The sequence below is a fragment of the Eptatretus burgeri genome, chromosome 12 (assembly GCF_056783735.1).
Source record: "Eptatretus burgeri isolate ZD-2024b chromosome 12, Ebu_testis_v1, whole genome shotgun sequence".
NCBI lineage: Eukaryota > Metazoa > Chordata > Myxini > Myxiniformes > Myxinidae > Eptatretus > Eptatretus burgeri.
In genome coordinates, this window is record NC_140972.1 from 36,545,872 (window position 1) to 36,573,726 (window position 27,855).

The 27,855-nt window shown below is 41.3% G+C and overlaps 1 protein-coding gene across 6 annotated transcripts in view; it reads right to left on the reverse strand.

Moving 5' to 3' along the window:
• The window catches only part of LOC147015421 (voltage-dependent N-type calcium channel subunit alpha-1B-like), a 293,408-nt gene that overhangs the window by 64,516 nt on the left and 201,037 nt on the right, over positions 1-27,855 (reverse strand). For all 6 annotated transcript variants that reach the window (XM_085850152.1, XM_085850151.1, XM_085850153.1 and 3 more), the window contains 12 exons: positions 23,760-23,889; positions 22,739-22,798; positions 22,389-22,495; positions 20,520-20,613; positions 19,344-19,504; positions 15,662-15,799; positions 15,290-15,494; positions 13,332-13,496; positions 12,940-13,050; positions 10,003-10,086; positions 322-438; positions 25-90 (listed from right to left, as the gene is read on the reverse strand). In XM_085850152.1, the coding sequence (XP_085706278.1) occupies positions 25-90; positions 322-438; positions 10,003-10,086; positions 12,940-13,050; positions 13,332-13,496; positions 15,290-15,494; positions 15,662-15,799; positions 19,344-19,504; positions 20,520-20,613; positions 22,389-22,495; positions 22,739-22,798; positions 23,760-23,889 (1,438 nt within the window). The remainder of the gene's footprint in view (positions 1-24; positions 91-321; positions 439-10,002; positions 10,087-12,939; positions 13,051-13,331; positions 13,497-15,289; positions 15,495-15,661; positions 15,800-19,343; positions 19,505-20,519; positions 20,614-22,388; positions 22,496-22,738; positions 22,799-23,759; positions 23,890-27,855) is intronic.

Below are 27,855 nucleotides of genomic sequence, written 5' to 3' on the forward strand. Positions count from 1 at the left end.
GAGGTATAATTACGGAAATCTTACCTGCATTCCAATTATGGCGTAGATAAAGAAAAGCATCGCAATAAGGAGACACACATAAGGTAATGCCTGCACACACAGACATGGTTCTTCAGGCCATATTTCAGGATGTGGTACTAGTAAAGACTGATATGTTTCCAAAATGTGATTAATGAAACCTATAATTGTAATAAATATATTAAGGCATAAAAACGAGGTTTAGTTGAGAATTTTCCATCATATTTAGGTTTAGAGAGAGCAGTTATATGATTTTATAAAATATAAAGGTGGTGCACTAGGTATGGCAGTTCAACCCCACACCTTTAAAGACTGAACAAAAGTCCAAAGCAAGACACGGATTGTGTAACCCCGACGTAGGAGCTTCACAAGTCGGGTAGCCCGGAAGAGTCGCAGGAAGCTCAAGTTTACAATATCCACCTGTTATGAAATGGAGGGAGAAGAAATAAAACAACAGAATGAGAATAATGTATAAGATTTAAATGGGATTGGAATAGTGCTCAATATGATCCCACAATGCTGGGCTTGGAAAGAGGAATATTTTACAGGGCAGTTACACTGCGACTCATTATACAGCGTGTTCCAAAAAGACCCGGACATCTTTGGTTGTTAATATACAGTAGACTAGGCGTAAGTCGTCACCATCGGGACCAAGAAAAAAGTGACGACTTAGACAATTGACGACTTACACGTATGCGAACATTCATGACTGTGGGGTGAAGGATGAAGTTGCGCATGGCCTGGACACGTACGTGTGAGAGGGCGCAACAATCTCTAAGCCGGCTATTGTACCAAAAGGGAAACACAATCCTCTGGGCATAGGTGGGGGTTCATTGGTTAGTTGGAAAGTGATCAAGCAAAGATGGAATTCATGAATCACTTTATGAAAAGTGAAAATAATGAACAACTGTAAGACAACTCATATACCATCGGTGATGGTATATGACCATCGACAAATGTGGAATGAATGGCTGTTAGAATTCATTCAATGGAATGAATGTAGAATGAGTTTTCATATGGAATGAAAACTCATATACCATCGACAAATTACATGACACACAGTCATCGTGATGACTGCCACTCAATACCTAATTGATAGTGAGTGTGGTGATGTACAAAACAAGCCAATATAAAACCATGATGGGACTTCAACACTAAGCTCGATCGATCCTTTACTCCTTCGCCAGAGACTGCATTGCTCAGCCTGTCTACCTCTTCAGATGCATGTGGGACGGCACGCTGATCGAGCTGAACGCAGCGCAGTTATAAATAGCTCGCGCATCACGATTCCATGAAATCCGGCTTCTCACGAGGCAGCAGTTCCGTGTGACGAGTTAGGCGTGGTAATTTACTTGAGTTTGCATTACGCAGGAACGGACAACATCTGACGACTTGGACGAAGTGACGACTTAGAGATGACGACTTACAGACTTTATTCAAAGTCTGTAAGTCGATTTAACATTAGATAAATTCAGGACTTTTTGACGCTGCCGACTTAGGCGAAGTGACGAGTTACACGCTGCCGACTTACGCCTAGTCTACTGTATTTAGAACCACAAATGATACAATGATACAATTTGGTTTGTATGAAACAGAAACTCATAAAGTTTTGTGTACACTATCAATACACTTTAACGTGAGCTCCGTTTGTCACGCGCAGGACACAAAGGTGGGACACGAGTTCTTGCCATGTTCAGTTCTCAGCATGTTTGCGTCCACCAACGTGCATGCAGCTGTGATCTGAGAATGAAGATCCTGCAGGTTTGCCATCTTGGTGTTGTAGACAACATCTTTGACAAATCCCCATGGAAAAAATATCAAGGGGTGTTATGTCTGATGATCGTGGGGGTCAGGCGGTTGGCCTGTCTCGGCCAATGCAGCGACATGAAAATTTTTCATTCAGGATGACTCGAACGACTAAGGCCAAATGAAGGGAGTGCCGTCCTGTTGAAAAATGATATCAGGTTGTAGGTCTTCAATCTGTGAGAAAACGAATCTTTCCAACATGTTCATGTAAATGATTGAGGTCAATGTATCCTCCCAAAGCAAAATGGACCCCACCAAGTGGTCATGGAGAAGGCCACACCACACATTGACCTTTGGACTGTCCCATGTGTTCAATGACCACGTGGGGGTTTTCAGAGCCCCATATCCTTGCATTGTGCCGGCGGACCTTCCCCGATACATGAAAACAAGTTTCATCTGTGAACATGACCTTTTTCAGGTAATCTTCGTCATCCTCTATGCAACCGAGCATTTCCAAAGCAAACACCTTGCATTTGGGTCCGCCATTTGGTTTGAGATCCTGCAGAATCTGCACCTTGTATATATAAATCTTCAGTCTTTTATGCAAAATCTTGTGTACAGTGGTGGTTGGTAGTCCCAGTTCTCTGGATGCATATCAAATTGATTTTCTGGGACTTTGTTGAAATGATTCAATGTGTGCTGCACTTGTGCTTGGTCGACCGATGCTTTTCTGTTTCTGACAACTTCCAGTTTCCTTAAACCTCTTGTACCACTCTCTGATACGAGTGCATGATGGCAGATTCCTTCCATACATTGTAAGGAAATTACGCTGAACCTGCTTGTTGGATCTTGTCGTGCTGAACCATTCGACGCACTGAGCTTTCTCCTGTGGAGTCGGCATTTTCTTTTGTATTAAACCACCAAATCTGAAAATAAAGAAAACTCTATAAGTTTCTATATCATATAAAGCAAGGGGTATCATTGTGTCATTTGCAGTACTAAACATATTAACACCAAAGTTGTCCAGGTCTTTTTGGAACACCTTGTATTTACTGTACATCGCCATATATAAAGCACACCTTTTTTCAATAATATTCGGGCAAATTAGAGAGTGTGCCTCAAACACAGGCAAAGGATGCACCTTATGTCTGCGTACGTCTATTGTAGATGAGTATACATGGACATCTTAATGAGGAGTGACAAGCCAAGCCCAGATGTCATCCACAGAGGGAAGAAGGTGCTCTGATGGAAGGCAGCCAAGTGGCCAAAAACAGAAGAGGAACTGATGGAGTGGATAAAGCAGAAGCTTGCAGAGATGATAATGGCATCTCCATAACAGTTGTCATCTCAAGGCCAGATCCATCACCAATATAGCTGGTGTCGAGGATTTCAAAGGGAGAACGAACTGGTCAGGGTTTATGGCATGCAATAACCTGTCTCTCAGGATACGCACTCATATTTGCCCAATGTCTACCAAAGGAGGCAGCAGACAAGGTGACTCACTTCCAGAGATACATCACCAGGCTTCGATGAGAGCACAACATATGAAAACCGCATTGGAAATGCGGACCAAACACCACAGACATTTGACGTCCTCATAGCACCACAGTCACCACAAAGGGTGGAAAGTCTGTTCACATCTGTACCATACCATGGCTCATGAAAAGAACCGGTTTACTGTCATGCTCATATTCACTGCAGACGAGAATAAGCTTTCGCTGTATGTCATGTTTAAGTGCAAGACACTTCCAAAGATGAGCTTCCCCTCTGGCGTTGTTGTTGGCATCCATCCTAAAGGTTGGATGGACAATTATCTACTGTGAGACTGGCTGTATACCATGTGGGAAAAGAGGAATGGCAGGCTGTCCAAGAGGTGAAGTATGCTGGTGCCGGATGCCTTCCAGTGCCGCAAAATGGAATCTGCGAAAGCAGAGATGAACATCAACTTTGTCATGATCCCCTGGTGGCATGACCTCTGTTCTCCAGACATTGGCATTACGAAGCTATTCAAGGATGGCCTTTGCAGGTACTAGTCTGAATCGATGATGACTGGAGAAAAGTTGTTCATCGAAGTTGGGCACCAGCAGAAGGTGGACTCTGCTAACAATCTGTGGCTGGATATTGCAAGTCTGGTGGGAGCTGCCAAACAAGATAATCTCCAGGGCATTCCTCAAGCACTTGACATGTGGTGTTGGCAGAGGGTATTAATTTCTAAGCACTTGACTGTACCAGTGATGATACTGTCTGGAAGGAGAGGCTGTCAAGCAGCTATGCTTGAGTGACAGAGTAGGAGCTTTTACTTATGAGCTTGTTATACATAGAGTCCCATACAGGTTCAGAGGGGGGTCCGGCAGGCATCAGTCTCTTCCACCGGGTTGAGGAGGGGAGTGACAACAAAGACGATCTTGCGTATGCTGACTCTGATGAACTCTGAGCTGTCTTCGATGAAGACACCAACGATGAGGAGTCTATTAGCTTTTGAATTAAAAGTAAACCCCAAAATCCCTTTTAAGGATGACAAAATTTCAGGAAAGAATGCATAAAAAGTGAGAAATAAACATCAAACACATTTATTTATGGCTTCCTTTCTCATTTCTCTCACGAACCACAATTTTTTTAAATTTTATTGGAGTGACAGATCAACCAGGCACCTTATACACAGATACCTTACACATGAGGATTTAGAGTATTCCATCCTTCCTGTGCTGTGCCATCCCAGCACTAATGATAAAGTTTGTATTTCAGAGAGTTAAACATTAAAATTATCTGGCCTGTCACAAGATGGATGTCACTTGTATTATGTAAAACTATCAGAGCCTATCCGTCACTTCGCTGATGGACCAATTGGTCATCATGTTTGCCAAAAATCTTGGGCAAGAAGAGAGAGAGAGAGTGAGAGAGAGAGAGAGAGAGAGAGAGAGAGAGAGAGAGAGAGAGAGAGAGAGAGAGAGAGAGAGAGAAGAGAGAGAGAGAGAGATTTACAGGTGGATAGAGTGCTTTAACCTCTCCCCCTGCACCTTTTCCTCCCCATCCTCACGTCTCGCTCCCCCATCCTCTTTGCCCCCTCCCCCATTTGTACTGAATTCGTACTGATGTCCCTTCCCATTGGAAATGTCTCAAACATGATGACAGGCTTTGAAAGGCCCCTCCATTTCAGGGGTTGGGGGTTGGGGGGTGGAGGGGGAGAAGGGAAGGAGGACAAATTCGGTGGTTGTTAAGGATGATAATGACATTGCCGCTCTTGTCAGTGTTTAAACTTGTTTTGTTCTGCTTCATCTTTAAAGTGCAACTGGAAAAAAAGCAAAGCTCTATGTGTTCCCTGTGTGAAAAGCAATTCCCTGGAATGACACAATTCCCACAGGTACATCTTCCTCAAAAGCTAAAATGGGTGGATGAAGGTGTCAAATATCTGGGGTTTTTCTGGGGTCTCCACAACATAGCCAGAAAAACTGGGATGGTGCTGCTGAACGGGTGGAAAAAAGATTGAGTAGTTGGAAGAGAGCCCTGCCCCACCTTTCTCCTTTTTAAGAAGCCAGGTCCTGGACATCAACAATTTAGTTGCCTCCTTTTTATGGCACAGGTTCATTTGCCTGCAACCATCAGAAGGCTTGTTAAAGAGAGTACAAAAGCAACTGTTGGACTTCTTCTGGGGAGGCCATCACTGCTTATGACCAACCATTATATGCCGTCCATTGGTCGAAGGTGGCTAGGGTATGGTCGACATTAGGAGTTGGATATGGTCTTTCGGCTATACTCTGTTAAAAAATTGCTATCTGAAGAGCAATTACCAAACCATCTCCTGGCTTCTCACATTCTGCAGCAAGCGAGTGGGCTCGGATATGGCCGTGAATGTTTTCTGGTCCTGCTTCAGTGTGTTGAAACATCTCTCTCTGATTTTTATCAGAGTCTATTGAACGCCTGGCAGAGCCTTTCGGTGTGCAGCCAGCAGGACACCTATGGAAAGAAGATGTTCACTCAAGAACCTTTGTTCTACAATCTTCTCTTCCCCAGTATTCCCAGAAGTCGGGACTTCTGCCAACATTTCATATCAGCTGGAATCACAAAATTATGGCACCTCCGGCATGTTTCAGGTTGGAGGTGGAAATCTGCACAGGAAATAGCTGACCTAACTGGAACTCACTCCAAAAGAGTGGTCGGAAAAATCTTGAGAGAGGTCACACGAATGGGGTTCTGACTGGGATTAGTTTGGACCCAGGAAGATGATGCACTGTTTAATGAGTGGGCTTTTCCCAAATTATGTATACAGTCTATTCCAAACAACTTACCCCCCCCCCCGATTAAAATGGGGTTAAAACCCTTTCAAAATACGAACAGCAAATAACTTTACAAGTCTTGTGTGAAACAACTGCTAAGGCATACACCTTTAAATGGAGCAACCCGGTGGAAGAGACTGATGCCTGCAGGACCCCCCTCTGAAACCTGTATGGGACTCTATGTATAACAATCTCATAAATAAAAGGTCCGGTGATCTCCAATGGAGGTTGATCCACTGGATAGTCCCTTCCAAGAGGCTGATTAGTAAATTTTCTCCTGTATCTACGTGTTGCCCGTTTTGTATATGTTCGGAAGATGTGTTCCATGCCTTTATTAATTGTGTGAGATTGATTCCTCTATTTAATTGGTTTAATTTTGTATCACACAATATGAATGTTGCGTTTTCTTTGCGTTCTTTTGTTTTTGGTTTTCATGCCAAACCTAATCAGGAAAATATACTTTTTAGATTTCTCTTAGCAACTGTCAAACTGGCAATACATCTCTCAAGGATAGAAAAATTAAATGGAAAACCCATTGGGCAATGCGACATAATGTTTTTCTTTAATGCTCTTGTGTTAGCGAGAATAAAAAAAAAAAACTTGAATTTTCTTTCTCCCAAGATGCTAAAAAGCTTGATGAGTTCACCAATACTTGGTGTCAGGATGCAATCTGTGAGGTTCGTGAGAACCAACTCATAATACTTTTGTAGTGTGCTCTGGGTTAATGTACAAAGCTAATGCTCTCTTCTTTCTTCTCTCTCTCCTCTTCCTCTTTTTTTTTCCTATTTGTTAAATTGTATTTTAGTAATTTTCTGTAGCTTCCTTTGTTTCGTTGCTTTTATGTACCAATGATTGATGTAACGATATCATTTTTTTGTATTTTGTGATAATAAAAGGATTTCAAAAGTCAGTGTCTCTCAGTCTCTCTCAGTCTCTCTCAGTCTCTCTCAGTCTCTCTCAGTCTCTCTCAGTCTCTCTCAGTCCCTCTCTCTCTCTCAGTCTCTCTCTCTCTCTCTCTCTCTCTCTCTCTCTCTCTCTCTCTCTCTCTCTCTCTCTCTCTCTCTCTCTCTCTCTCTCCCCCTCTCTCGTGATACAGCTTTGCTTTCATGATGGCATGGAACTCTTCCAACAGAATATGGTGCAGTGAAAAGCCATGATGATAAAACACAAAAATGAGGTGAATTTACACAGCACAGTACAGCACAGCACAAACAGAACAGTACAGTGAAAAAGGGCCTCTTGAGAGTGGTGGAAGTAGTTAAAAGGATAATGCATTTTCAAGAGTATAAAGAGAGATCCTTTCAAGAGAAAACATTGAAACAGTAATCAAAGTCGATCCTTTGGAAACAAGATATTAGTCATGATGAATTCAGTAATCAGTAATGTTGATTGACCAATTTGCAATAAAATGTAAAAATAGTAGCGATGAATGAGAAATCAAATGTAGATGTAATTTAAGGTGTATAATAGGCAAATTCCACAGGAATTTTGTGGACAGGTTTGATGTGTGAAAAGGACTAATTGATTTCATTTTGGTGAAGATCTGAATCCGGATCTGGATTCGAGAATTTTTCAAGTCATTCTTCATCATTGAGGTTAGGGCCCTGTCACACCTTGACGTTTTAGCCAGCAATGGCAACGTATAAAAATGTATGTAAAACGTTGGCGTACGCTGAAATTTTGATGTTTTTTTTAAGTTTTGGGTGTATTCATAACGTGTTGGTCGTATGCATAACATATTAGTAACGGGCACAGAACGTTTCGTTGTGTTATTGATAACTTTTACCAACGAATGCTTAGCCTGTTGTCGGCATTCACAACCTATGCCCAACGATAGTTTAACTTGCGCATAGCACGCTAAACGTATCACCGGCGAACTCGTGGCGTAGCCTGTTAAGAACCTGCCAGACGCCGATTTAAATCATAACCGAATTATGTGTCAACATCGCAGTCACACCTTGACGATTTTGCCAGCGTATGCCGGCCTTTGAAAAATGTGTCTAAAACGCTAGGCGCATGTCAAATACGGTAGAAGTAAGTTGTGTATACCTTAAGAGTAGGCTGGAAAACAATGAAGTACGCTGTCATGTTACGTGGTATGTGTAATACGTCGTGAAATTTCAAGCATGCTGGAAATTTTACGACGTACTCGGTGTATGGCTAACACGTTCCGCATGCATTGCCATATGTTCCTGACATGCTCCGCGATCGTTTACACACGACGGACACACATTACTTGTAGGTTACTCATAAGTTGAAACACGTCAAGGTAATATTTAACATACAAGCAACCTAATTTTCAACCAATGGGTAACGTCCTTTTAACCTATGAGTAGCGTTCTCTGAACCAATGTTTAACGTGCTTGAAACCTATGAGTAACGTGCATTGAACCTATTTGTAACTTGCCTTGAACCAATGACTAGCGTGCTATGAACCTATGAGTAACGTGCGTTTAACCTATGTGTAGCATGCTTTGAACCTAAGTATAACTTGCTTCTAACCTTCAAGTAACATGCTATGAACCTATTTGTAACGTATCTCAAACGCACATTGTCGTATGTAGATGAATTAGATTGACGTCTTCCGGACGACCACAGCACTTACTGAACATGTTTCTAACTTACATCTACCGTGTAATGGCGTATTGGCAGCGTTAAGGGGAATTGGTATATAAAAATGGGCTTCACAAGAGGAACCCATCATTGTTCCAGACTCCATGTTGAGTAGATGTCAATGCCAGTAGTATCAGTCGTAGTAATACTATTAGTAGTAGTTGGTGTGCGTGACAGTAGTAATAGTAGTAGTAGTTGTAGTAGTAGTAGCATTGGTAGTAGTAGTATGTCTATGTCAGTAGTAGTATGTGAGCGTGATGGGGAGGGTGTGGGTGATGATGGATCCTCTTATCGTCCACGAATAGGAGACGACTTTGCACCATTGTTCGATGTTCTTTTCGGCTAATTTTTTTTCCTCATTCCCACGATGAAATATTTCTTTGTTTTACTTTTTAAAGTATTAAAAACGACTTTGACAAATGCATAATGTACTAGTAATGAACACAGAACGCTTCGATAACTTGTGGATAAGTTATACCAATGATTGTTTATCGTGTTTTAGTCGTCCACAACCTATGCCCAACGATAGTCTAGCGTATGCATAGCGTAATAATTCCCAAGCACGTTATTCATAGGTTATAAATAAGTCACAGGTACCCTAAACATTACTTTGATGTGTTTCGACGTATGAGGAACTTTCAAGAAGCGTGTTGCGAAGTGTGAACAACGTTCGTGTAGCGTGCTTACAAAACGTTACTCATAGGTTAGAAATAAGTTTCGGGTACGTGAATGTGACCTCTACGTGTTTCAACTTCTGAGTAATATACAATTAATGTGTGTCAACGATCGCATAACATGCCTACAACCTATGGTCAGCGTAGCGGAACGTGTGAGCCAAATGCCGAGTACGTCGTAAAATTCAAGCATGAAAATTTTTTTGGACAACCAAAAAGTACAACGTTTTAAACCAGCGTAATACGACCTATGGTAGTGTTTTTCAGCGTGTACCTAACGTACACAAACGTACCCATAACATATTTGACGTGTGCCAGCGTTTTAGACAATTTTTTCATAAATCGGCATATGCTGGCTAAATCTTCAAGGTGTGACAGCCTCTTTAGCGTGGTGGGCTTGGTTGGGATCCTCGGGTCCTGAGTTCATATCCCCCTCGACTGTTGATTTAATACCAGGTGGGGTTGACTCGGCCTGTCATCCTTCCGAGGTCGGCAAAATGAGTGCCAGCATGCTGGTATCCTGTGTCGGAGTGGCGACCCGTCCAGGATTGTGCCCAATAGCCAAGGAGGCTGCTTAATCAGCACCAATGCTCTGCACAGAGAATGGTCCCAATGGATGGATGAATAGGCAATGGCATGTTCAACTCAAGAAAGAGCTTCAAAAGCCACAGCCTCACCTTCAGCTCCATCGCGATGATATCTGTAAGGCTGCCCAACACTGTCACAAGGTCAAAAACATTCCAAGAGTCACGCAGGTAGCCCTGGGTGAGGTGTAAGGGAAAAGGAAAGATGGAAAGCAGGTAAATATTGCAGGGAGATGGGAATGCATCTGTGGGAGTTAAAAGGCAAAAGTAAAAAAAAAAAAAAACTTGATAAAGATGGTGATAGCAAGGAATAAAGCAGACAAATCTGAGCATAAAAAAAGAAGTAAAAGCAATCATAAAATATTCGGAATATTGGAAGGTACTAGACGACCCGTGAAACCGTTGGGCTCCCGTTGTGACAGCGGTTGATGAAAAAAAATCATTAAAAAAAGATAGCTCCAGCGAACTATACCGCTGAGGTTGTTTGCATTGATCAAATACTCCCGAAGAGTACTTGACTGAATCAGGAATTGATTTTTTAATAATTTTTTTTGTTGCCCGATTTGAACGAAACTTGATACTGCACACCAAAGTAGAATGGTGAGTCAGGTGGCCATAAAATCTTTGCGTTATCGTGTACTGTTTTGGCTGTATTTCAGGAACATACATACATACATACATACAAGATGAGAGTTTTAGTAATATACTATATGACCTGTGAACCCGTTTGGTTCCCGTTGTGACAGCGGTTGATAAAAAACAATCATTTCAAAAATCAACAAAATAAAAGAAAAGATAGCTCCAGAAAACGATACTGCTGAGGTTGTTTGCATTGATCAAATACTCCCGAAGAGGACTTGACTGAATCGGGAATTGATTTTTGAATAATTTTTTTCATTGCCAGATTTGAACGAATCTTGATATTGCGCGTCAATGTGAAAAAAAAACGGAGAAAAGAAAGTCGAAGAAATTATTGTGCGTAATCTCCCAGACACAATTTTATTTATTAATGAACACGGAAGTATTAGATCAAAATGGCGATGTTTATTTTATGCTTAAAAATAAATCATTCTTTGTCGATACTAAATGTTTGAAATTTTAATACAAATCATTTCAAGAAAAAAAAAAGATAGCTCCAGCGACCTATACCGCTGAGGTTGTTTACATTGATCAAATACTGTTACGAATCTGGCAGCCATGAGCACTCAATATTCAGGTCCTTATAGAACAGTTATACCGGCGGTTCGTGTGTGTTTATAGTTAGGTCCCCCTATCTGTGTCTAACGGGAATTACATGTGTGCGCTGCGGAGTTTCTTTTACAACAAAACTCCTTCACTTCACTTCGCACACCGACCCCATTGCCTACGTGCGTTCGGCCATGTACGTGGGCAGAGCTTTCCATTGCTTCAGACCGGAACTCCGCCCAGGAAGGCAGGGGCGTGCCCCTTGTCCAATCACGCCACAGAAGGCGACTTTCCCACGACACGCCGGCCAATGAGGGTTGGGATGGCCACAGAAGGCGACTTTCCCACGACACGCCGACCAATAAGGGTTGAGATGGCCACAGAAGGCGACTTTCCCATGACACGTCGGCCAATGAGGGTTGAGATGGCCACAGAAGGCGACTTTCCCATGATACGTCGGCCAATAAGGGTTGAGATGGCCACAGAAGGCGACTTTCCCATGACACGTCGGCCAATGAGGGTTGAGATGGCCACAGAAGGCGACTTTCCCATGACACGTCGGCCAATGAGGGTTGAGATGGCCACAGAGAACGACTTTCCCACGGCGCCCCGTCCAATGAGGGTGGAGATCGCCTCAGACGGCGATTTTCTCAACCCGGAGGAAAAAGGAATATAAAGGAACGCCAGGCTGGGAGCGTAGGTCATCGTCGTCTTGGGGGTCATGGGTTTTGGTGCTGGCTGGTTCGTCTGGTCAGGGGTCATCGTCGTCTCTGATCTTCTCCTTGGTCTTGGTCGATTGGTGCATGGCCGGTTGGAGAGCGCGGTACCTGGTGCTTGGAGCGGAATCGTGTTGCGGGTTCGAGTCCCGCCGAGCCGGATCTTCGAAGACCACACGAGGTGGACAGGTCCAAGCACAGGCTCTGGTCTCCAGCTCACCTTTCCTCGAGCTGGAAGCCTTCAATAAAGACCCGACGGGGTCAATTTCTTTGTGTGTCTGTCTGTGTGTGGGCCCGTCTTCAAGTAGAATTGTGTAAGTGCTTTATTTTGCTCATTGTACATTACATTTCTTATTCGGATAACTCTGCTCTTTGTGTGTTCCCTTCCCCCCATTGTAAATAAATCCCCTCTTGTTGAATGTCCCAGCTCGTTCCTGTCATTTCTTTCATTGGCTTAGCATGCTGTGTATTGAGAGATAGCGAGGGTAAATTGTTCATTTGGTCCGGCGCAGCTCTGGTAACTCCACTCGGTTACGCCGGATCCGAGTCGTTACCTGCGACTTGGATCGGACAGATTCGGCTGAGGGTGTGGTTCCCCAGTAGTTGGACTGCGTGGGTATTTAGGTATATTGAAATTAGGCAATTAACCCTACCCCACGCCGTCGAAGTATTGGTGACCATGGTCCTTTGAGTGACCCGTCGGCTCCAGAGTTATGACCTATAAATTCCGGTGTGTTCGGTGGAGCCGACTCTACTACTCCACCTAGCAGTCGTGCTCGCCACCGACACCCGGCCCCACACCAATACTCCCGAAGAGTACTTGACTGAATCGGGAATTGATTTTTTTTTTAATTTTCATTGCCCGATTTGAATGAAAGTTGATACTGCACACCGCAGGAGAATGGTAAGGAAGGCGGCACTAAAATTTTTGCGCTATCGTGTACTGTTTTGGCTGCATTTCGGGAACATACATACATACATACATACATACATACATACATACATACATACAAGATGAGAGTTTTAGTAATATGTAGATAAGTAAACAGTGATGGACATGCAGATTTGCAAACAGGAATGTTTTATTTAAAGAGGTAGTAAGAGATGGCGAAAAAGAAAGAAAACTGACCGATATGCCATATGCGATCACTTTGAGTACAGCTTCTATGGTGAAAATTCCTGTGAAAACCATATTGAGAATTCGGAGAAGGTTGTTGTAGGCATCAGGAGCTCCTTCAAACTGGACATAAGGATGAGAACAAGATGACAAAAAGATAAATTTTCATTTTAGTGGGCCACAAGTCCTCTTTTGCTTTCCAAATACATCTTGTGCTATCCGTTGTAGTGGTTTCCAAAGATATCTCCACACGCTTGAAGCACAAGATCCCTATATCTAATGGAATCAGTGTGGAGTGCTCATGAGTTCTCATGAACAAGAAATGAAAATTAGCACAGACCTGTAGGTATCTCATAAGTAAGCAAAGGAGGAAACAGAACTGAGGCTGATGAAAATAGCAGCACCTTCATCATGAGAGCAACCGTGTTGAGGGCGATCAGGCCAAGGACAGAGTTCTCAAAATGTCTAGAAGCCACGAAGAGCCATATCTGACGGCGAATGCCACTGTGAGTGGGGGGCATGTGTCTGGAAACAGGGCGTGCACCCACAGCAAAGTCCAAACATGCACGCTAATGGAGGAGGGTGAAGAAGGGGGAAGGGGCAGAGGATGACGAGTTCTGCTTACAATAGTGATTGTGCATCAATAAAAAAAACAACCTCACTCAAAATCACAATAAATGCATTTTCCTTGGCCTTTTCACCATATTTGTGACCAAAATAAACAATTTCTAACCTAGATTGGTACTTAGCAGTTACATCATTGAATATATATTTAATTATTTATTTTTAATAGCATCTAAGGTTCATGGAAGAGTTCAAACACAATTTGTGCGCACACAAAGACAAATTCATGAGACAACACTGGAATTGACTTCTGAAAAACACAGTTCCTGAGTTTGGGGTAAGTAATCACTTCACAGAGCACTATGGGTACCAACGATGACATATTTTTGTGATGTTTCTTTTCTCTCCTCACTCAGCAGGGCAACCGAGGAGGAATTTCTTCCTCCACATTGATGCCAACCATTGGGGTTTGTCTGTGCTGTGTCCTTTTAAATGCTGAGCTTTAAGCAAGAAAGTGTAGTGGCATAATTTTGCCTTTGATTTTATAATATGTAAATATGCTTGAGCTCTGGTTTATAGGGGGATTTCCAGGACCGAGTGAGCTGGAAGAAGGATGAGAAGGTATGATGGTGGGGGGTTGAAAAAAGAAAATTGACTCAGAATCCAAACTTCTCGGAGGTCTATTCTTCCACGCTAAATTGGTGACCTTGACATGATCCAAATGGATGAACAAGGAGTTACAAGCATGTAACCAGTTGCCAAGAATAAGCAATCAGCCGTGCTCTTCTCGGTCACTCAACCAGCATCATCGGTAGCAGCAGTTTCAATAAAACTGCCGCCATTCTGGTCTAATGACGCACAGCTGTGGCTTGACGGAGGTGAGAGATATTTCAATACAACCTCCAATGAAAAACTTATACACGACTTTGAATTGCGTGCTCATAAAGCTCACAGCCCCCTCTGAGCACCACCACTTTCAACAACTTCTTACAGCCGAGGATTTAGGAGATCGAAGACGCACACTACTGCATCATATGCACATATGCATCAGATTCTCTTGCTCATGAGTGGCCTAGTCAGCAGGAACTATTGACCGTTTGAGCACAATATAAACATGCCCTTTGACCAAGGCATACTCTGTTATAGCCAAAACAATTACATGTATGATTTGTGTTGACTGATCAAATTTTGAGTGCTTTAACATAACTTTTGTTTATTGACTCTTATTTTTATGTCATCATAATCAGTGATCAAAATGAGAAGCTTAGATTTTAAGACTGTATTTTCCCGGCCACTCTTGCAGAAGACTGAGAATTTCTTGTGGAAGTCTGTGCAGGCTTTGTGGGATTAATCTCCGTGTGTTTCATGATATAAACCTTGTGAAGGTTTCGAGCTTACAGTACAACTTTTGTATTGTGTATTGACATAACATTAGATAGAGAACTTATACAATCTAAAAATTGTTTAAATGCTTAAATATAGTGGTGTTTATAAGTTTGAAGTAAAGCAGCACTTATCGTAACATTTGCATGGCATGAGGCAAATTATGAGATTCTTAATTCTTGACTTGCAAAACAATAGCTTTCTAATCTAACATGAAGAATAATAACCTCAATTAGGTATTCAATAAGATAGTGTATAGTTGATGTCCCTTACTGTCCAAAATAGTAAAGTTGTTCCTTTTTAATTGAGGTTACAGAATATATGGGAATATATGGTGATCTGTCACGGGGAGTCTAACAAGCACTGAATGACATTGCAGTACAACGATGGCTTGAGAATCAAAAGGCAAACACACCTCATTCTTTTCGAGTGAGCAACCAACAATTGCACGGTCGCCTTGCTCTTGGAAGGTAACAATGATGAGAGCCACAAATATGTTAACGAAAAAGAAAGGGAACAGGATGAAGTAGATGACGTAGAATAGTGCAGTGGGGAGCCGGGCACCGGGACTCGGTCCTTGGCCCTCTTCCTGGACTGAATTCACCGAATGCTGCAACACACTGAGTTCAGATACAAAGTTACTCTCAACAAATTTGCTTCATAGATAAAATGTTTTGCTTCCTCTCCATTTACCTCAATCACTTCCACTACCAAATAGGTTACAGGGTGATATTATCTTGAACTCTATTTCACAAAAGTAAAAGGACATTTGGTATGAGGTGCTTACTCAGGCCATCCTTCACCAGTAGAGACAGTGAACAGGGTTAGCAGAGCCCACAGGACATTGTCGTAGTGAAAATCCCAGCGCAACCACTCTCTCGGATGTACCTTGACTTCTTGATGTGCATAATCCAAGAACGAACCTCTGCCACAATACATTACATAAAAAAATATTGCTCCACAAAATGAATGCAACTTACAACACAGCAGTATATTGCACCATTCCATTGTATATAGTACATCACAATTACTCAAAAACATCGCACAGACACTCACAGCATTATGGCCATTTGGGATCAGGATCTTATTTATTACTATTGTTTTATACAGATGTGGGTGTTTCTTGAAGGATTGCTTACAGTTGAATTAACACCAGGCGGGGTTGACTCTGCCTGTCATCCTTCTGAGGTTGGCAAAATGAGTGCCAGCTTGCTGGTATCCTGTGTCAGAGTGGTGACATGTCCAGGATTGTGCCCAATAGCCAAGGAGACTGCTTAGGCAGCACAAATGCTCTGTACAGAGTGTGGTCCCAATGGATGGATGGATAAATATATGTGTGAGTCGTTGAACCAATGATTTTCTGTTTAAAAAAAGTGGGGTTTTTTCCTGTTTCCAAAAAAAACGAAATTCCATCTCGAAAGAGATATTCTGTTCTGTATTTCTCAATCGAAAAAAATTATTTATCTGGGCACTTGCTTTGGAAAAAATACAATTTTCCTCGAGTCTCCACACCTCACATCCTCCATCGCACTGCTGGCCATTGTATTCTTGTCATCAGGGTGCCAGAGAAATGTGGGAAACGATAAAATGAAAATTAAATTATAAATGGCAGAGAGGAAAAATGTGACAACCGAATCCACAGGATGTGGCAATTTAAACGGAATTAATCTTGATTACGATGGACATCATGCTCACCTACAAAGGATGTATGTAAACAAGGCATTGTGTACATTGACACACTCTCATGTGCAGCCTTGTAGCTTCTAGTTACATCATTGATTCGGGATGCAGTTATGCCACTGATGTGCCACAGTGCCCCTATTACCAGTACACTGGTGCACATTTCACCAACCTCAGAAGAATGACAGGCTGAGTCAAGACCACCTGGTGTTAATTCAGTAGCAAACAGAGCTTGAACTCAGGACCCTAGGATCCCAAGCCCACCACCCTAACCATTAAGTCAACACCAGGCATACACATATTGCATAAGTGTTAGAACTGTATGAAATAGCAGTAATTGTGGCGAGGGCAAAATAAATGCACGAACATGAACTGATAAGTAATCTCAGTAATGCATCTCAGAGCACACCATATTTTGAATATGGCTATAAAGCCAGCTGTCCCATCTCTCAAAAAGAGTAACCGATTGTGCGCCATTACATTAACAAATTTCCTTTCCCAGAGATTAAATTAAATACAGTAATCCCCCGTTTCTCGCGGGGGTTACGTTCCAAACCCTCCCGCGGTAAGTGAAAATCCGCGATGAATGGACGCCTCCACAAAACACATTTTAAACACATTTTAATCTCAATTAAACACATAAAGAAAACATTTGAAGCATAAACTGCTTACTGTGAACTCAGTAACGTTTCAAAAACATTGTGATGGGCAGTTGCTGGCGTTGTTTCTTCATGGTGGTGAGGAGAGATTTATAGGTTTCCATTGCGCCATCAATAGCGTTCTTGAATTGCAACGCCCGAACCATAGAGGGATCCCATGCTTCAGCCATCCCCTGCAATTCTTTGGCCGTTTTTGCCATTGTTGCTAAGCGTTCAAGTGAGAGGCCTTCGTCGTCGTGCTCCTGCGATGGATCAGATTGTTCCTCCTCCTCGCATACAGACTTCGTAAGCTCAGCCAAATCCTCGTCCGTTAATGGGTCAGAGTTGGTTTCGATGAGGTCATTCACTTCATCGTGCGTCATGTCGTTGAATTCTCCTCCTAGAATCTTCCCCAGCTTGACCGCCTTATCGATTGCCGAATGGTGAATTTCGTCTGGAGAAAAGGCCTTGTGTTCGTGGACGCATTCTGGCCACAGCTTCTTCCAACAGGCGTTTAAGGTTTCTTTTTTCATTTCTTGTAGAGCCTTCTGAATTATTTGGAGACACGTTGCTATCGTGAAATCACGCCAATACGCCCTCAGAGAAAAATTGTCGTCGGAATCCATGGCCTCCACGAGGTGCTGCAGCACGTTGCGAATGTAAAGCGCTGATGTTGGCTTCGTCCTTATTGATGTAGCGTATGGTCGATTCATTCAAACCGTAATGGCGCCCAACCGCGGCAAACGTTTTTCCTTTGGGTGGCATAGTAGGGCTTGGAGAAAAAAACGTAGAAAATATCTGTGTCGTTTACAAGCGAAACACTCAAGACAGCGAGAGTGCGCCTCGTGGGCAGCAGCCAATCAACACCAAGGAGAAATGAATAGCGCGCTCTCTGTCTTTGTCTCGTGCGTTGTGTCGACAAACAAACAAATTTTTTTTTTGTTTTATTATGAAGATACTTTCGAGTGCCACGCGTTATAATTTATTGCTTAAATAATTTATATTTTATATATTATTACCGCGATGTACCGGGGGAATCCGCAGAAAAAATTAGTTACGTTCCAAGGGAAAACCCGCGATGAATCGGGGGCGCGATAGGTGAACCGCGATGAAGCGGGGGTTGACTGTACAGTGGAATCTGGATAATAAGCAACGCGCTTATTTTTAGATTTCGTGGAACAGATGTGCGCATATTTTCCATATGTACTTATACGTATTCAAATATCCACGACCTGCCCTTATAATGGTAAATGTTCTTCAGATTGGCTACATAGATGTCAGTTTTTACATCATCACAATTTTAATCATCCGTACCTCAGAAACAAATACTAAATACAATTTCAATCCTTGAGCACATACCGTATCTGTTTTAAACTCCGCGACAAGTTCGTTTTCCATGTTCGGGTAAAAGGCCCGTCTTCCACTCCCTATCTTCTTCGAATCTTTCTCACTCTGAACAAGTATTGCCTCATTCTTCACCATTCGCATCAAAGTCGTCATGTTAAGTCCGAATTTATTACACATCTGATACTGGTTCTTACAAGAGTTGTAAAACGCGATGATCTCAATCTTCTTTTCACGGGTGTATGTATGATCAACACTTCACCGGCATGTCCATTTTGATCGTGATGGAAAATGTTTTTTTTACGATTCTTTATCATAAAGGGTCATAAAACAGCCTCTTACAACCCTTGATTACAATAAAATAAAAAATATTGCTTTGAATATACAACTCTTGTAAGTACCAGTTTCAGACGTGTAAGAAATTCGGACTTAAAGTTTATGTTCCAAGAAAACAGGAAATACTGTCAAGTTTGAGTTGATAATATTTTTAGTTTTCAGGACTATGAAATTTTAATATGCACTTATTGTCAATGCAGAAATAAAATAGGAAGGTCTGTGCACGCTTATTTTTCATATGCGCTTATATTCACGCATATTCTTATTATCCAGATTCTACTGTAAGTAAGTTAACGAAAAAAGGGATGAGAAATAAAAACACACTGATTACACCTTTTGATATGAAACAGTGAATGTCTTAGTAAAAATTTCTTCAGCACACAACAGTTTCTGATGATGTCACGTGACACCATTAAGTGGATTGGGAAGGAACTAGGTTGATTAAAAGCTGGTGTTCATCGCACATGGTACCCGCATTCAACTGCTGTTTTCTTGGACATGTCCGAGCAGTAGTAAAATCGTCCTTTGAAGAGCTGAACAGCCATGACAGCAAACAATAACATAAACAAGAAGTAAACCACCAAGATATTGACCACATTTCGTAGGGAGTTCACCACGCAGTCAAACACCGCCTGCAATGGAAGGATATTATGAATTAAAGTCATCAATATCCTTTATGGTTATTAGACAATGATCTAGAATCTACAGCATCCATGACAGTTTGCCATGCTTTTGATTTTATCGTGAAAATTATGATGATATGAATGAAGTTTTGGACATTTTATCTGGAGTTAAGACATGACATAACTTGTGACTGTGGTTCAGTGATTAACCAGCCCAAATGCAAACCAGTCTGGTGGTGGAAAATGAGGAATAGTTAGCATCTGCACTGTTTCTTCATCAGCCAATTTCTGATGAGCAGCTTGTAAAGTTCAATGTTTTTATAATTTGTTGTATTTTTAGTTTTTACAAGATCTAAGGCTCGAAGTGGAGCTGCCACACATTCACATGCACATGCAGGCAAACATACATGACATAACATTTGAGACTTTTAGATGAGAAAAACACAGCCACTGAGCTTTCCGAAGGAAGAAATTCCTCCTCCCCATGGATGCCAGCCTATGGGGATTGTCTGTGCTCTTAACCTTTTAAATGCTGAACATCAAGCAACAAAATGGTGAGTACCATTTTTTAAAAAGTCTGTGGTATGACAGCCAGGATTTGAACCCCTGACCTCTCAGACACTCAGACACTCTAACTATTACACCATTGAGTAATGATGTGAAAACAGCATTATGAAGGCACAATTTAACAAGTCCAAAGTTACTTTTATAACACAGGGGTCAAGACTCATGGACAAGGTGAATGAGAAAGGTAACATAGATTGACAAATTGCCAGATGGATGAGAGAAAGATAAGGGTAGCGTGCGCACGCACACACACACACACACACACACACACACACACACACACACACACACACACACACACACACACACACACACACACACACACACACACACACACATACATACACACACACACACACACACACACACACACATCTTTGCTCATATCATCCATATAATTTTAAAGGTCTTTCATGACCCTAAGTTTAATAGAAAAACAAGAAAAAAAATGAGTAACCTTCAGCTTGGGCAATCGCTTGATCGTCTTCAGAGGTCTAAGGACTCGAAGAACGCGCAATGACTTGATGGTTTCAATGCCCCCGTTTTGTCCACTGTGAATGCAACACAATACAGTACATGAGTTTACACATCAGATGGCGAGTGCCATGAGAGTGTCATATTTGACGTATCTGTTTGACTCATTGTGGTGGTGTTGGGATGTGTATATCCTTGTGTCCAATGTTTTGTGAGATGAGAAGTACTTTTGGCTCATCAGTCATCTGTTGTGTGACCTCTTACACTTTGACAAATTTCCTGTTGTTTTAAAACATATTGCTATTAAAGGATTACTGGACGAATACACAGCTATCCAACTAATGACTTATGGGAAAGGAACTAACCAGCTCAGCCTATAGGTGACACTTGTCCATTTCATGGTTCACAGGGAATCACAAGGAACCTCAATGCAGCAGGAGGCCATTAGGCCCATCAGTGTGACCACTTCTCATTTTCATAAATGCCAAGGTGAGCCAATGAAAAAAAGCCAAAAATTCACAAGGTTTCGGAAAAGCGATGATAATAGAAAACCTTTCCGCCAAGAAAACCAATAGAAAACCAAGAAACCAAGGTAAACAACGAATAGCCAATATCTTGTGAAAAAAGCCAAGGAGTGGTCACACTGAGGCCCATCAAGTCTGTGCAATCCTGCCAACACTCATATACCCCTCTATCCCCACTCCTTCTCGGCACTTATCAATTCCAGTTTAAAACCAACCACTGTCTCTGCTGCCACCACCTTTCCAAGGAGACCATTCCATGCATTAAACACCCTCTGAGTGAAACACATCTGCCTCATTGGTTGACCTTTAAAATATTTATGCAATCTGGCTGAGCATATAAAATAATGTCAAGACCTCTTCTGTGTTTCTCAATCTTTAACGGAAAGATTCCCCTTTACCGTTTAGTGCCTGTCTGTCAGGTTAGAGTAGAGATGGTGTGTGTTTGTCATTGAGCAGTTTGGTTTTGACTCTTGGTCTGACTACAAACTGAAGGATTGGTGCTTCACAGGCAGGGTGTTGCATCAATCCAACAGGTGGATGACAAGTTGATGACTCATCTTCCTGTCTTAGTTGGTTGATATGAAAGATCCCACAGTCTCCTTCAACGAATAATTGGTGATTTGTTATCGCTACCTCAAACAAATTCCAAATTACTTCCCTAATGTACAGGGGCACCACAGCAGCAGTACAATTGGACCTTAGGAATAATGCAACAAGTGGGTCAAATCCCTATCCACTATGCATTCATTGATGGTTTAGTAACTCTCAGATTACATTAAGAATACTTTGCACACACTGGGCTGTCAAGAAAATATGTTGCACTTAAAAAAGCTGTTTGCTGGTCGTCTGGTTTTATCCCAGTGGGCATGATACATGACAATAAAAGACTGCAATCATGGTACTCTTACATCCTGATTTTGGGCAGACATCTTGAATAAAGTTTCATTTAACAAGTTGTGGATGAGTCTCCAAAATAAATGCAAAAGACCAAATGGCCTCGTTGAGGGCATGAGCTCCATAAAGAGACACTGAGAGAACAACTCTTTAGGTCTCAGTTATTCAGCTAATAATTAAATGTCTAAACAGGACAAGGCACCATTACAATTCGCCATTCTTATTAACAGCTTTGATAAAACGTTTAAACTCTTTCTTTAAAAGTTGGTTTTTTACAAGTAATATAAACTATCTTAGGACAAGTCTGTATTTGTATTTCCTTCCCACACATCCTACGTAAGTGATTTCTCATGGTGAAAAAAGAACCCATTCTGAGGCACAAAATATATTGAGCATCAGAAGTTATGCGGTCAAGAGTGATGTGGAGTACTTACGAGAAAGAAAATGCCACAAGAGCTGCCATAACAACCACAAAGTCGAGGATGTTCCAGAGATCTCGGAAATATGCCCCACGATGACACAACAGGCCTTGGTCCACCATCTGGATGGGGACATCAATTTAAAAAGTGCGGTCATCTTTAGTCCCAAAAGGACAGTCACAGCAAAAAATATATTCGTAACAAACCACACATTTTCAACTACAATTGTACACCATATTGGCTCATAATACACAACCACCAACAATACAACAAAATATGAACAATATAGAGCCCAATAACAGAAACATGCTTCACCAACGTTAATAATGCAATGGCAAATCATATTCACAACTCATAATCTTTACCTTGACAATCAATTCAAAAGTGAAAACAGCTGTAAAGACGTAATCAAAGTAACGAAGAACCTGGAAGAGACAGGAACAAACATCAGATTCATCTTTCTCTCTTTCTAGTCAAACTAAACATATCCTGGTAGTCATGTGCCGGTAACTATGAATAAGCATTGCTAACTGCAATTATATTAAACTTTAATGACTGCGCTGTATGTTCACTTAAATAAACCGCTTCTGGAGACAGGAAATCAGTGACTCTTTTGAACTCATTCGTGCATTACCTACAAGTAAAATATACACATAGAAACGATTAAGATGAGGAAGATACAATGAAGAAAATAAGATATACAGTATATGGAAATGTGACAAAGTATTGATAATAAGTTATGTTCGTATAATTCCATGTGCACAATTTCCACCTCTGAAAAATACAGCATGTACAGTATAATTAAAGCTTGTTGTCATGGAAAAGAAGGTATAGTGTACTATGTGGGAGTTAAACGAAACGTGAAACAAAACAACGAGAAACAAATAGTAATGGTCATTCGGTTACACATATGTTAAACCGCTAGTACAAGTGTGGTGCATGGGTTCCATATATGCAAAGGTAAATCATTATTTTGAAAAATGAAGCTCAAAAAGCCATTGCTATGCACCAATAATTAAACCTAAACGTTAAACCACGGCATATATATGGAAATATCACCAGAAAATTAAAGCATCCGTTCACAAACCTTTGTTTTTATTGATAAAAGGATGAGCTGACTGCTGGGTGGTATGTAGCACCAGGTTTATGGAATGGCATTTTTTTCCCCTTCATATATGAATGACATGACTCATGAGATGCCATTAACAAATCAGGTTAAAGAAGAAAATCCCTCTCTACCCACGGCAAAGCCAGTGCAAAAACATAAAACATTTACCTTGTGAGGAAAGAATTGTGAACAACGAATGAGGTAAATTAGAATGAATGAATGAATGATAAATGAATGAATAGTGTACATAAACGAGTGATAAATGAAGAGTGAAAGACCAGGTTTCGAGTGGACTTGGAGCTGACTGGGTCCTCAGCTGCAAGGGCAAGGCTGCTGAGAGCGATGACGGACAAGACAACTGTTTCGAACCAGCGCATGGACACCACGGCATGGCAGATTCTGCGCACACTGAACATAGACAAACTCGGATGGGCACTGAAATGGATGCACACACATGGAGACACATTCAAATGGACATGGAACATATAGTAATGGTCATGATGTGACTTTTTAATCTCCCAGCAGTTGTGATGAACAGTGATGCAAGCCCAGAGCTCGAGAAGTACAAGTATAAAACTTAATTTTCTCATGCAGTCTGTTTGCTGTTTAGACCCCCAAAAGTTTCCTCTCAAAATTAAATAAGATTTTGAAGAGTATGTGAAAATGATATACTTATACTTATGTTAACACAGGTAAACCAGCTAAATTCAGTCCACTGCAGGATGAAGACCTCCCTCAAATCATGTTGAGGGGTGTTGGGTATATTCGCCACACTTGCTAATTGTGGGATGGTAATGAGTCAATGGAAATCAAACCCACACCAGTTAGTGGAGAAATCAACAAGCACTTAGCTACTCTATCAAAATGCATGCTCTGTATTCTTACTACCGATACAAAATGACATTGCAGCATTTGACAGGTGACATTATATAACTCGAAACCACGTTTGTCTAACATCATTTGGGGAGGAAGGTAGTTTGGTGAATGGGGAAGTTCAGTTGCTAAGTGCACTGATTGGTTGACAGGAGCTTTCTTTTTATGACATATGCAACAGCAGTAAAGTTTCTTGCCTGCTCCTCTGTCTTTTGTATGTATAATATAAGCAATACCCCACCCCATCAACTGCCTTGCACCCTGTATGCATACATATTGGAATCGTCGTCATCCTCCAAGCAGTTATTATAACCCGTCATTATGCCAACGAATCTATGACTGTCGGTACAGTTGGCAGAGCATCTCGCCAGAGTTGGTCTTGCATCGTTGTGCTCTCGGAAGTTTAATGACAGCCCCGTGGTTAAGCATTCTTGTCTGGAGCTGTACTCTTACCTGATCTCAATGCTCTGCCTCATTTCACATCTCAATGTAATTTATGAGTGAATTATTACACAAAAGTACAGTACATGGTGCTCACGACCTCAGGGTTTATCATTCTCTCAAGCTGTGCTTAACTGCACCTGTGGGTGCACCCTCATTGATCAATGCATAATCTCTTACACAAATACTTCATCAAACATATTTTAACCTCTGTTAATGTTGCACAAAAGCTGAGATTTTTTTTTTTTAAACAGTGAATCTACCTATCAATGACAGGAGATGGGATGAAAAGGCATTTGATTAGATGGAAGGATGAGTGGGGAGTTTTTGAGAAAGGCGAGAGGGAAGGGCCAAAGAACAACAACCCAGGAACAACAGGAATAAAGGGAGACACCAACAATCTTGCACTACTGGGCTTGAAGCACCACTCAACTGGAATGTTGCGACATAATCTGGAATGCCAAACACTTGAAAGTTCAATGCAGGAGGAGGTGATAAGGCCGATCAAGCCTGCACAATCATGCACATATCAATTAGTACTCCCCATCCCCACTACTTCCAGATACCTATCCAACACAATAGTAAAACTATCCACTGACTATACTGTCACTGTTCTTGCAGGGAGACCATTCCATGCATTCACCACTCTGAGTGAAAGAGCCCTGCATTACGACCGTCTTAACTCTCCTGTTCTTTTTGAAGGGGATGCGGCAAAGGAACACATGAAAATTGTTTGTGCATATTTAAGGCATAGTTATAAAATACAAGATGTCAAAGCATTTCAAAGGTATCTAACTATATAAAATAAGGCAATTATCTGTGTGTATGTACTTTGATAATAATATAATCGAAAACAGCTTGGCTAATCTCTACAAAATTTTGCATACATGCAGGGGGTACCCAGGGTCAGGTCATGAGCACCAAATAATCCCGACTTACAATTTTTGCCTGTACACGTGGCACAGTGCAAGTGGTTTACTGACCTCGACTGGAGAGAGGGGGGATTACTCACCACGGTGAGCATACACGGCGAAAAATACTTTTTTATCAGTCAAAACATGACCAACTAGAGGGGGAGCACTCGGTAGAGTGCAAAACCTCCGCCGCCAATACTGCTGGGTCACTTAAGTGAACCTGATATCCTATTCATTGTCGGTCAAAACGGATCAGACTCTATTGAACCACGATTGAATAAACTAAACTAGATCGACGCGCATGTAGAAATGCCAAAAAAAAACAAAATTTTTTTGAAAATAAAGTTGCAAAAAAAATTTTTCTCCAACAATTTTTTTTGGGGGGGTTGGAAATCACTTAAAACATGTAGAAATGCAAAAAAAATTCAAATATTTTTCAAATAAAATCGAAATTTTTTTGAAAAAAGTTGCAATTTTTTTTTTCTCTAACAAATTTATTTATTTTTGGTTGGAAATCACTTAAAACATGTAGAAATGCAAAAACAAAAATTCAAATATTTTTTCAAAATGGCCGCCATAGCGGCCATATTGGACTTTGGACCAAGTCCAAAATCTAATGGCATGATCCTTGGACCATACCTAATCCCCCCACCAAGTTTCGTCGAAATCCGTCCAGTTTTTCCGTAATACTGTTCACAAACAAACAAACAAACAAACAAATAAAAATGGCCCATAGGGCCAGGACTTGACGAAATTCATCGCTCATGTATTAATATATGCGCGTAGCGTGCGCAATACGCAGTGTACACCCATCAACATGCGTATAATAACACACACTAATCACGATACATCTATGTTTTAAGTTTCAAATGAATCCAATAAGATTTTGCAGAGTTATTGAGAGAAAAAAAGCAGGCCCGGTGCGGCTTATATTGCTGACTTCACATGCGTATTACGCGACGCCTACTCATAGGTTTTTTCTAGAATTGCAATACGAGAGAATAGATCTGAACCCCATAGATCTGAACCCCGAGGTTCAGATCTGCGATGAGAGGATTGTGTAATATTAGAGGCCGAGGAGATTCGTTTTAAATTCCGTTAAATTGTTCACTGTGAATGGTAATTTTCTGAATATTTGGTGGCATTATGATTCATAAGTGATAATGACTACCATGAAAAACCGTAGATAGCACTTACCATGTTAAATTAAAATACCTGTCACCTCCGTAATCCGTAACGGATGTGACCAATTTTTAATCCAGTCAAAGATACTCCCCTCCTACGTCCATGTTTCAAATTTGAAAGGAATCCGTTAAGATTTGGCGGAGACATGATTTTTTGAAAATCGGCCCATGCTAAAAGATACGGATTTTCACGATTTTCAGGAATTTTTCCTGACCTTGACATGCCAAAAGTTATAGGGTTCTATTCTGGTGGCCAATAAGTCCATTGGTGAAGTTCCATGACATTCCGACTCGAAATGCGACCTGTAGAGCGAGACGTACACACAAACAAACAAACAAACAAACTAAACTGACCAACATACTTGACAAAATCCTAGATTTCGTCAAGTAACAAGCAGTCATAGACTGGTACTTACGAAATCGTCAACTTGACCTCTGACCTTGTCTAATAAAAGCATGAATCAGTCTGAACAATGACTGTGATCTCCTGTGCATGCGTCACTTCTCAGGCTTGTGCCTCTGCAACCAGCTACACCCCCATGTGGTAATTCACCACATCTATGTTGCGCATGCGCAAAAGATATTTGCAATATATCGTTAACTGTCGCGTTTGGGGTAGATTTTCGATATGAAATAAATTGATAAATATTATAACTAAAAAAATTAATCAATATTTTGAAAAATTACACAGCATGCAAGTTATGTTCAAAAGCTTGTTTTCACCTTTTTGATGTAACGTCATGACCTTAATTGCGATTATGACGTGGTTTGATCCCATACCATTCCAGGTAGATAGCCTATAAAGTGTTAAAATTTGAAATTGTTATCTGCAATAATAAATGAGTTATGACAAGAACTAAATCAGTAAAAGTCCCATTTGATTATAATGGGAGCAAAATGTTACCATGGAAACCGTCGCTACGTCAAAATCCCTTGACCGATTCTTCTCAAACTTGGTACAC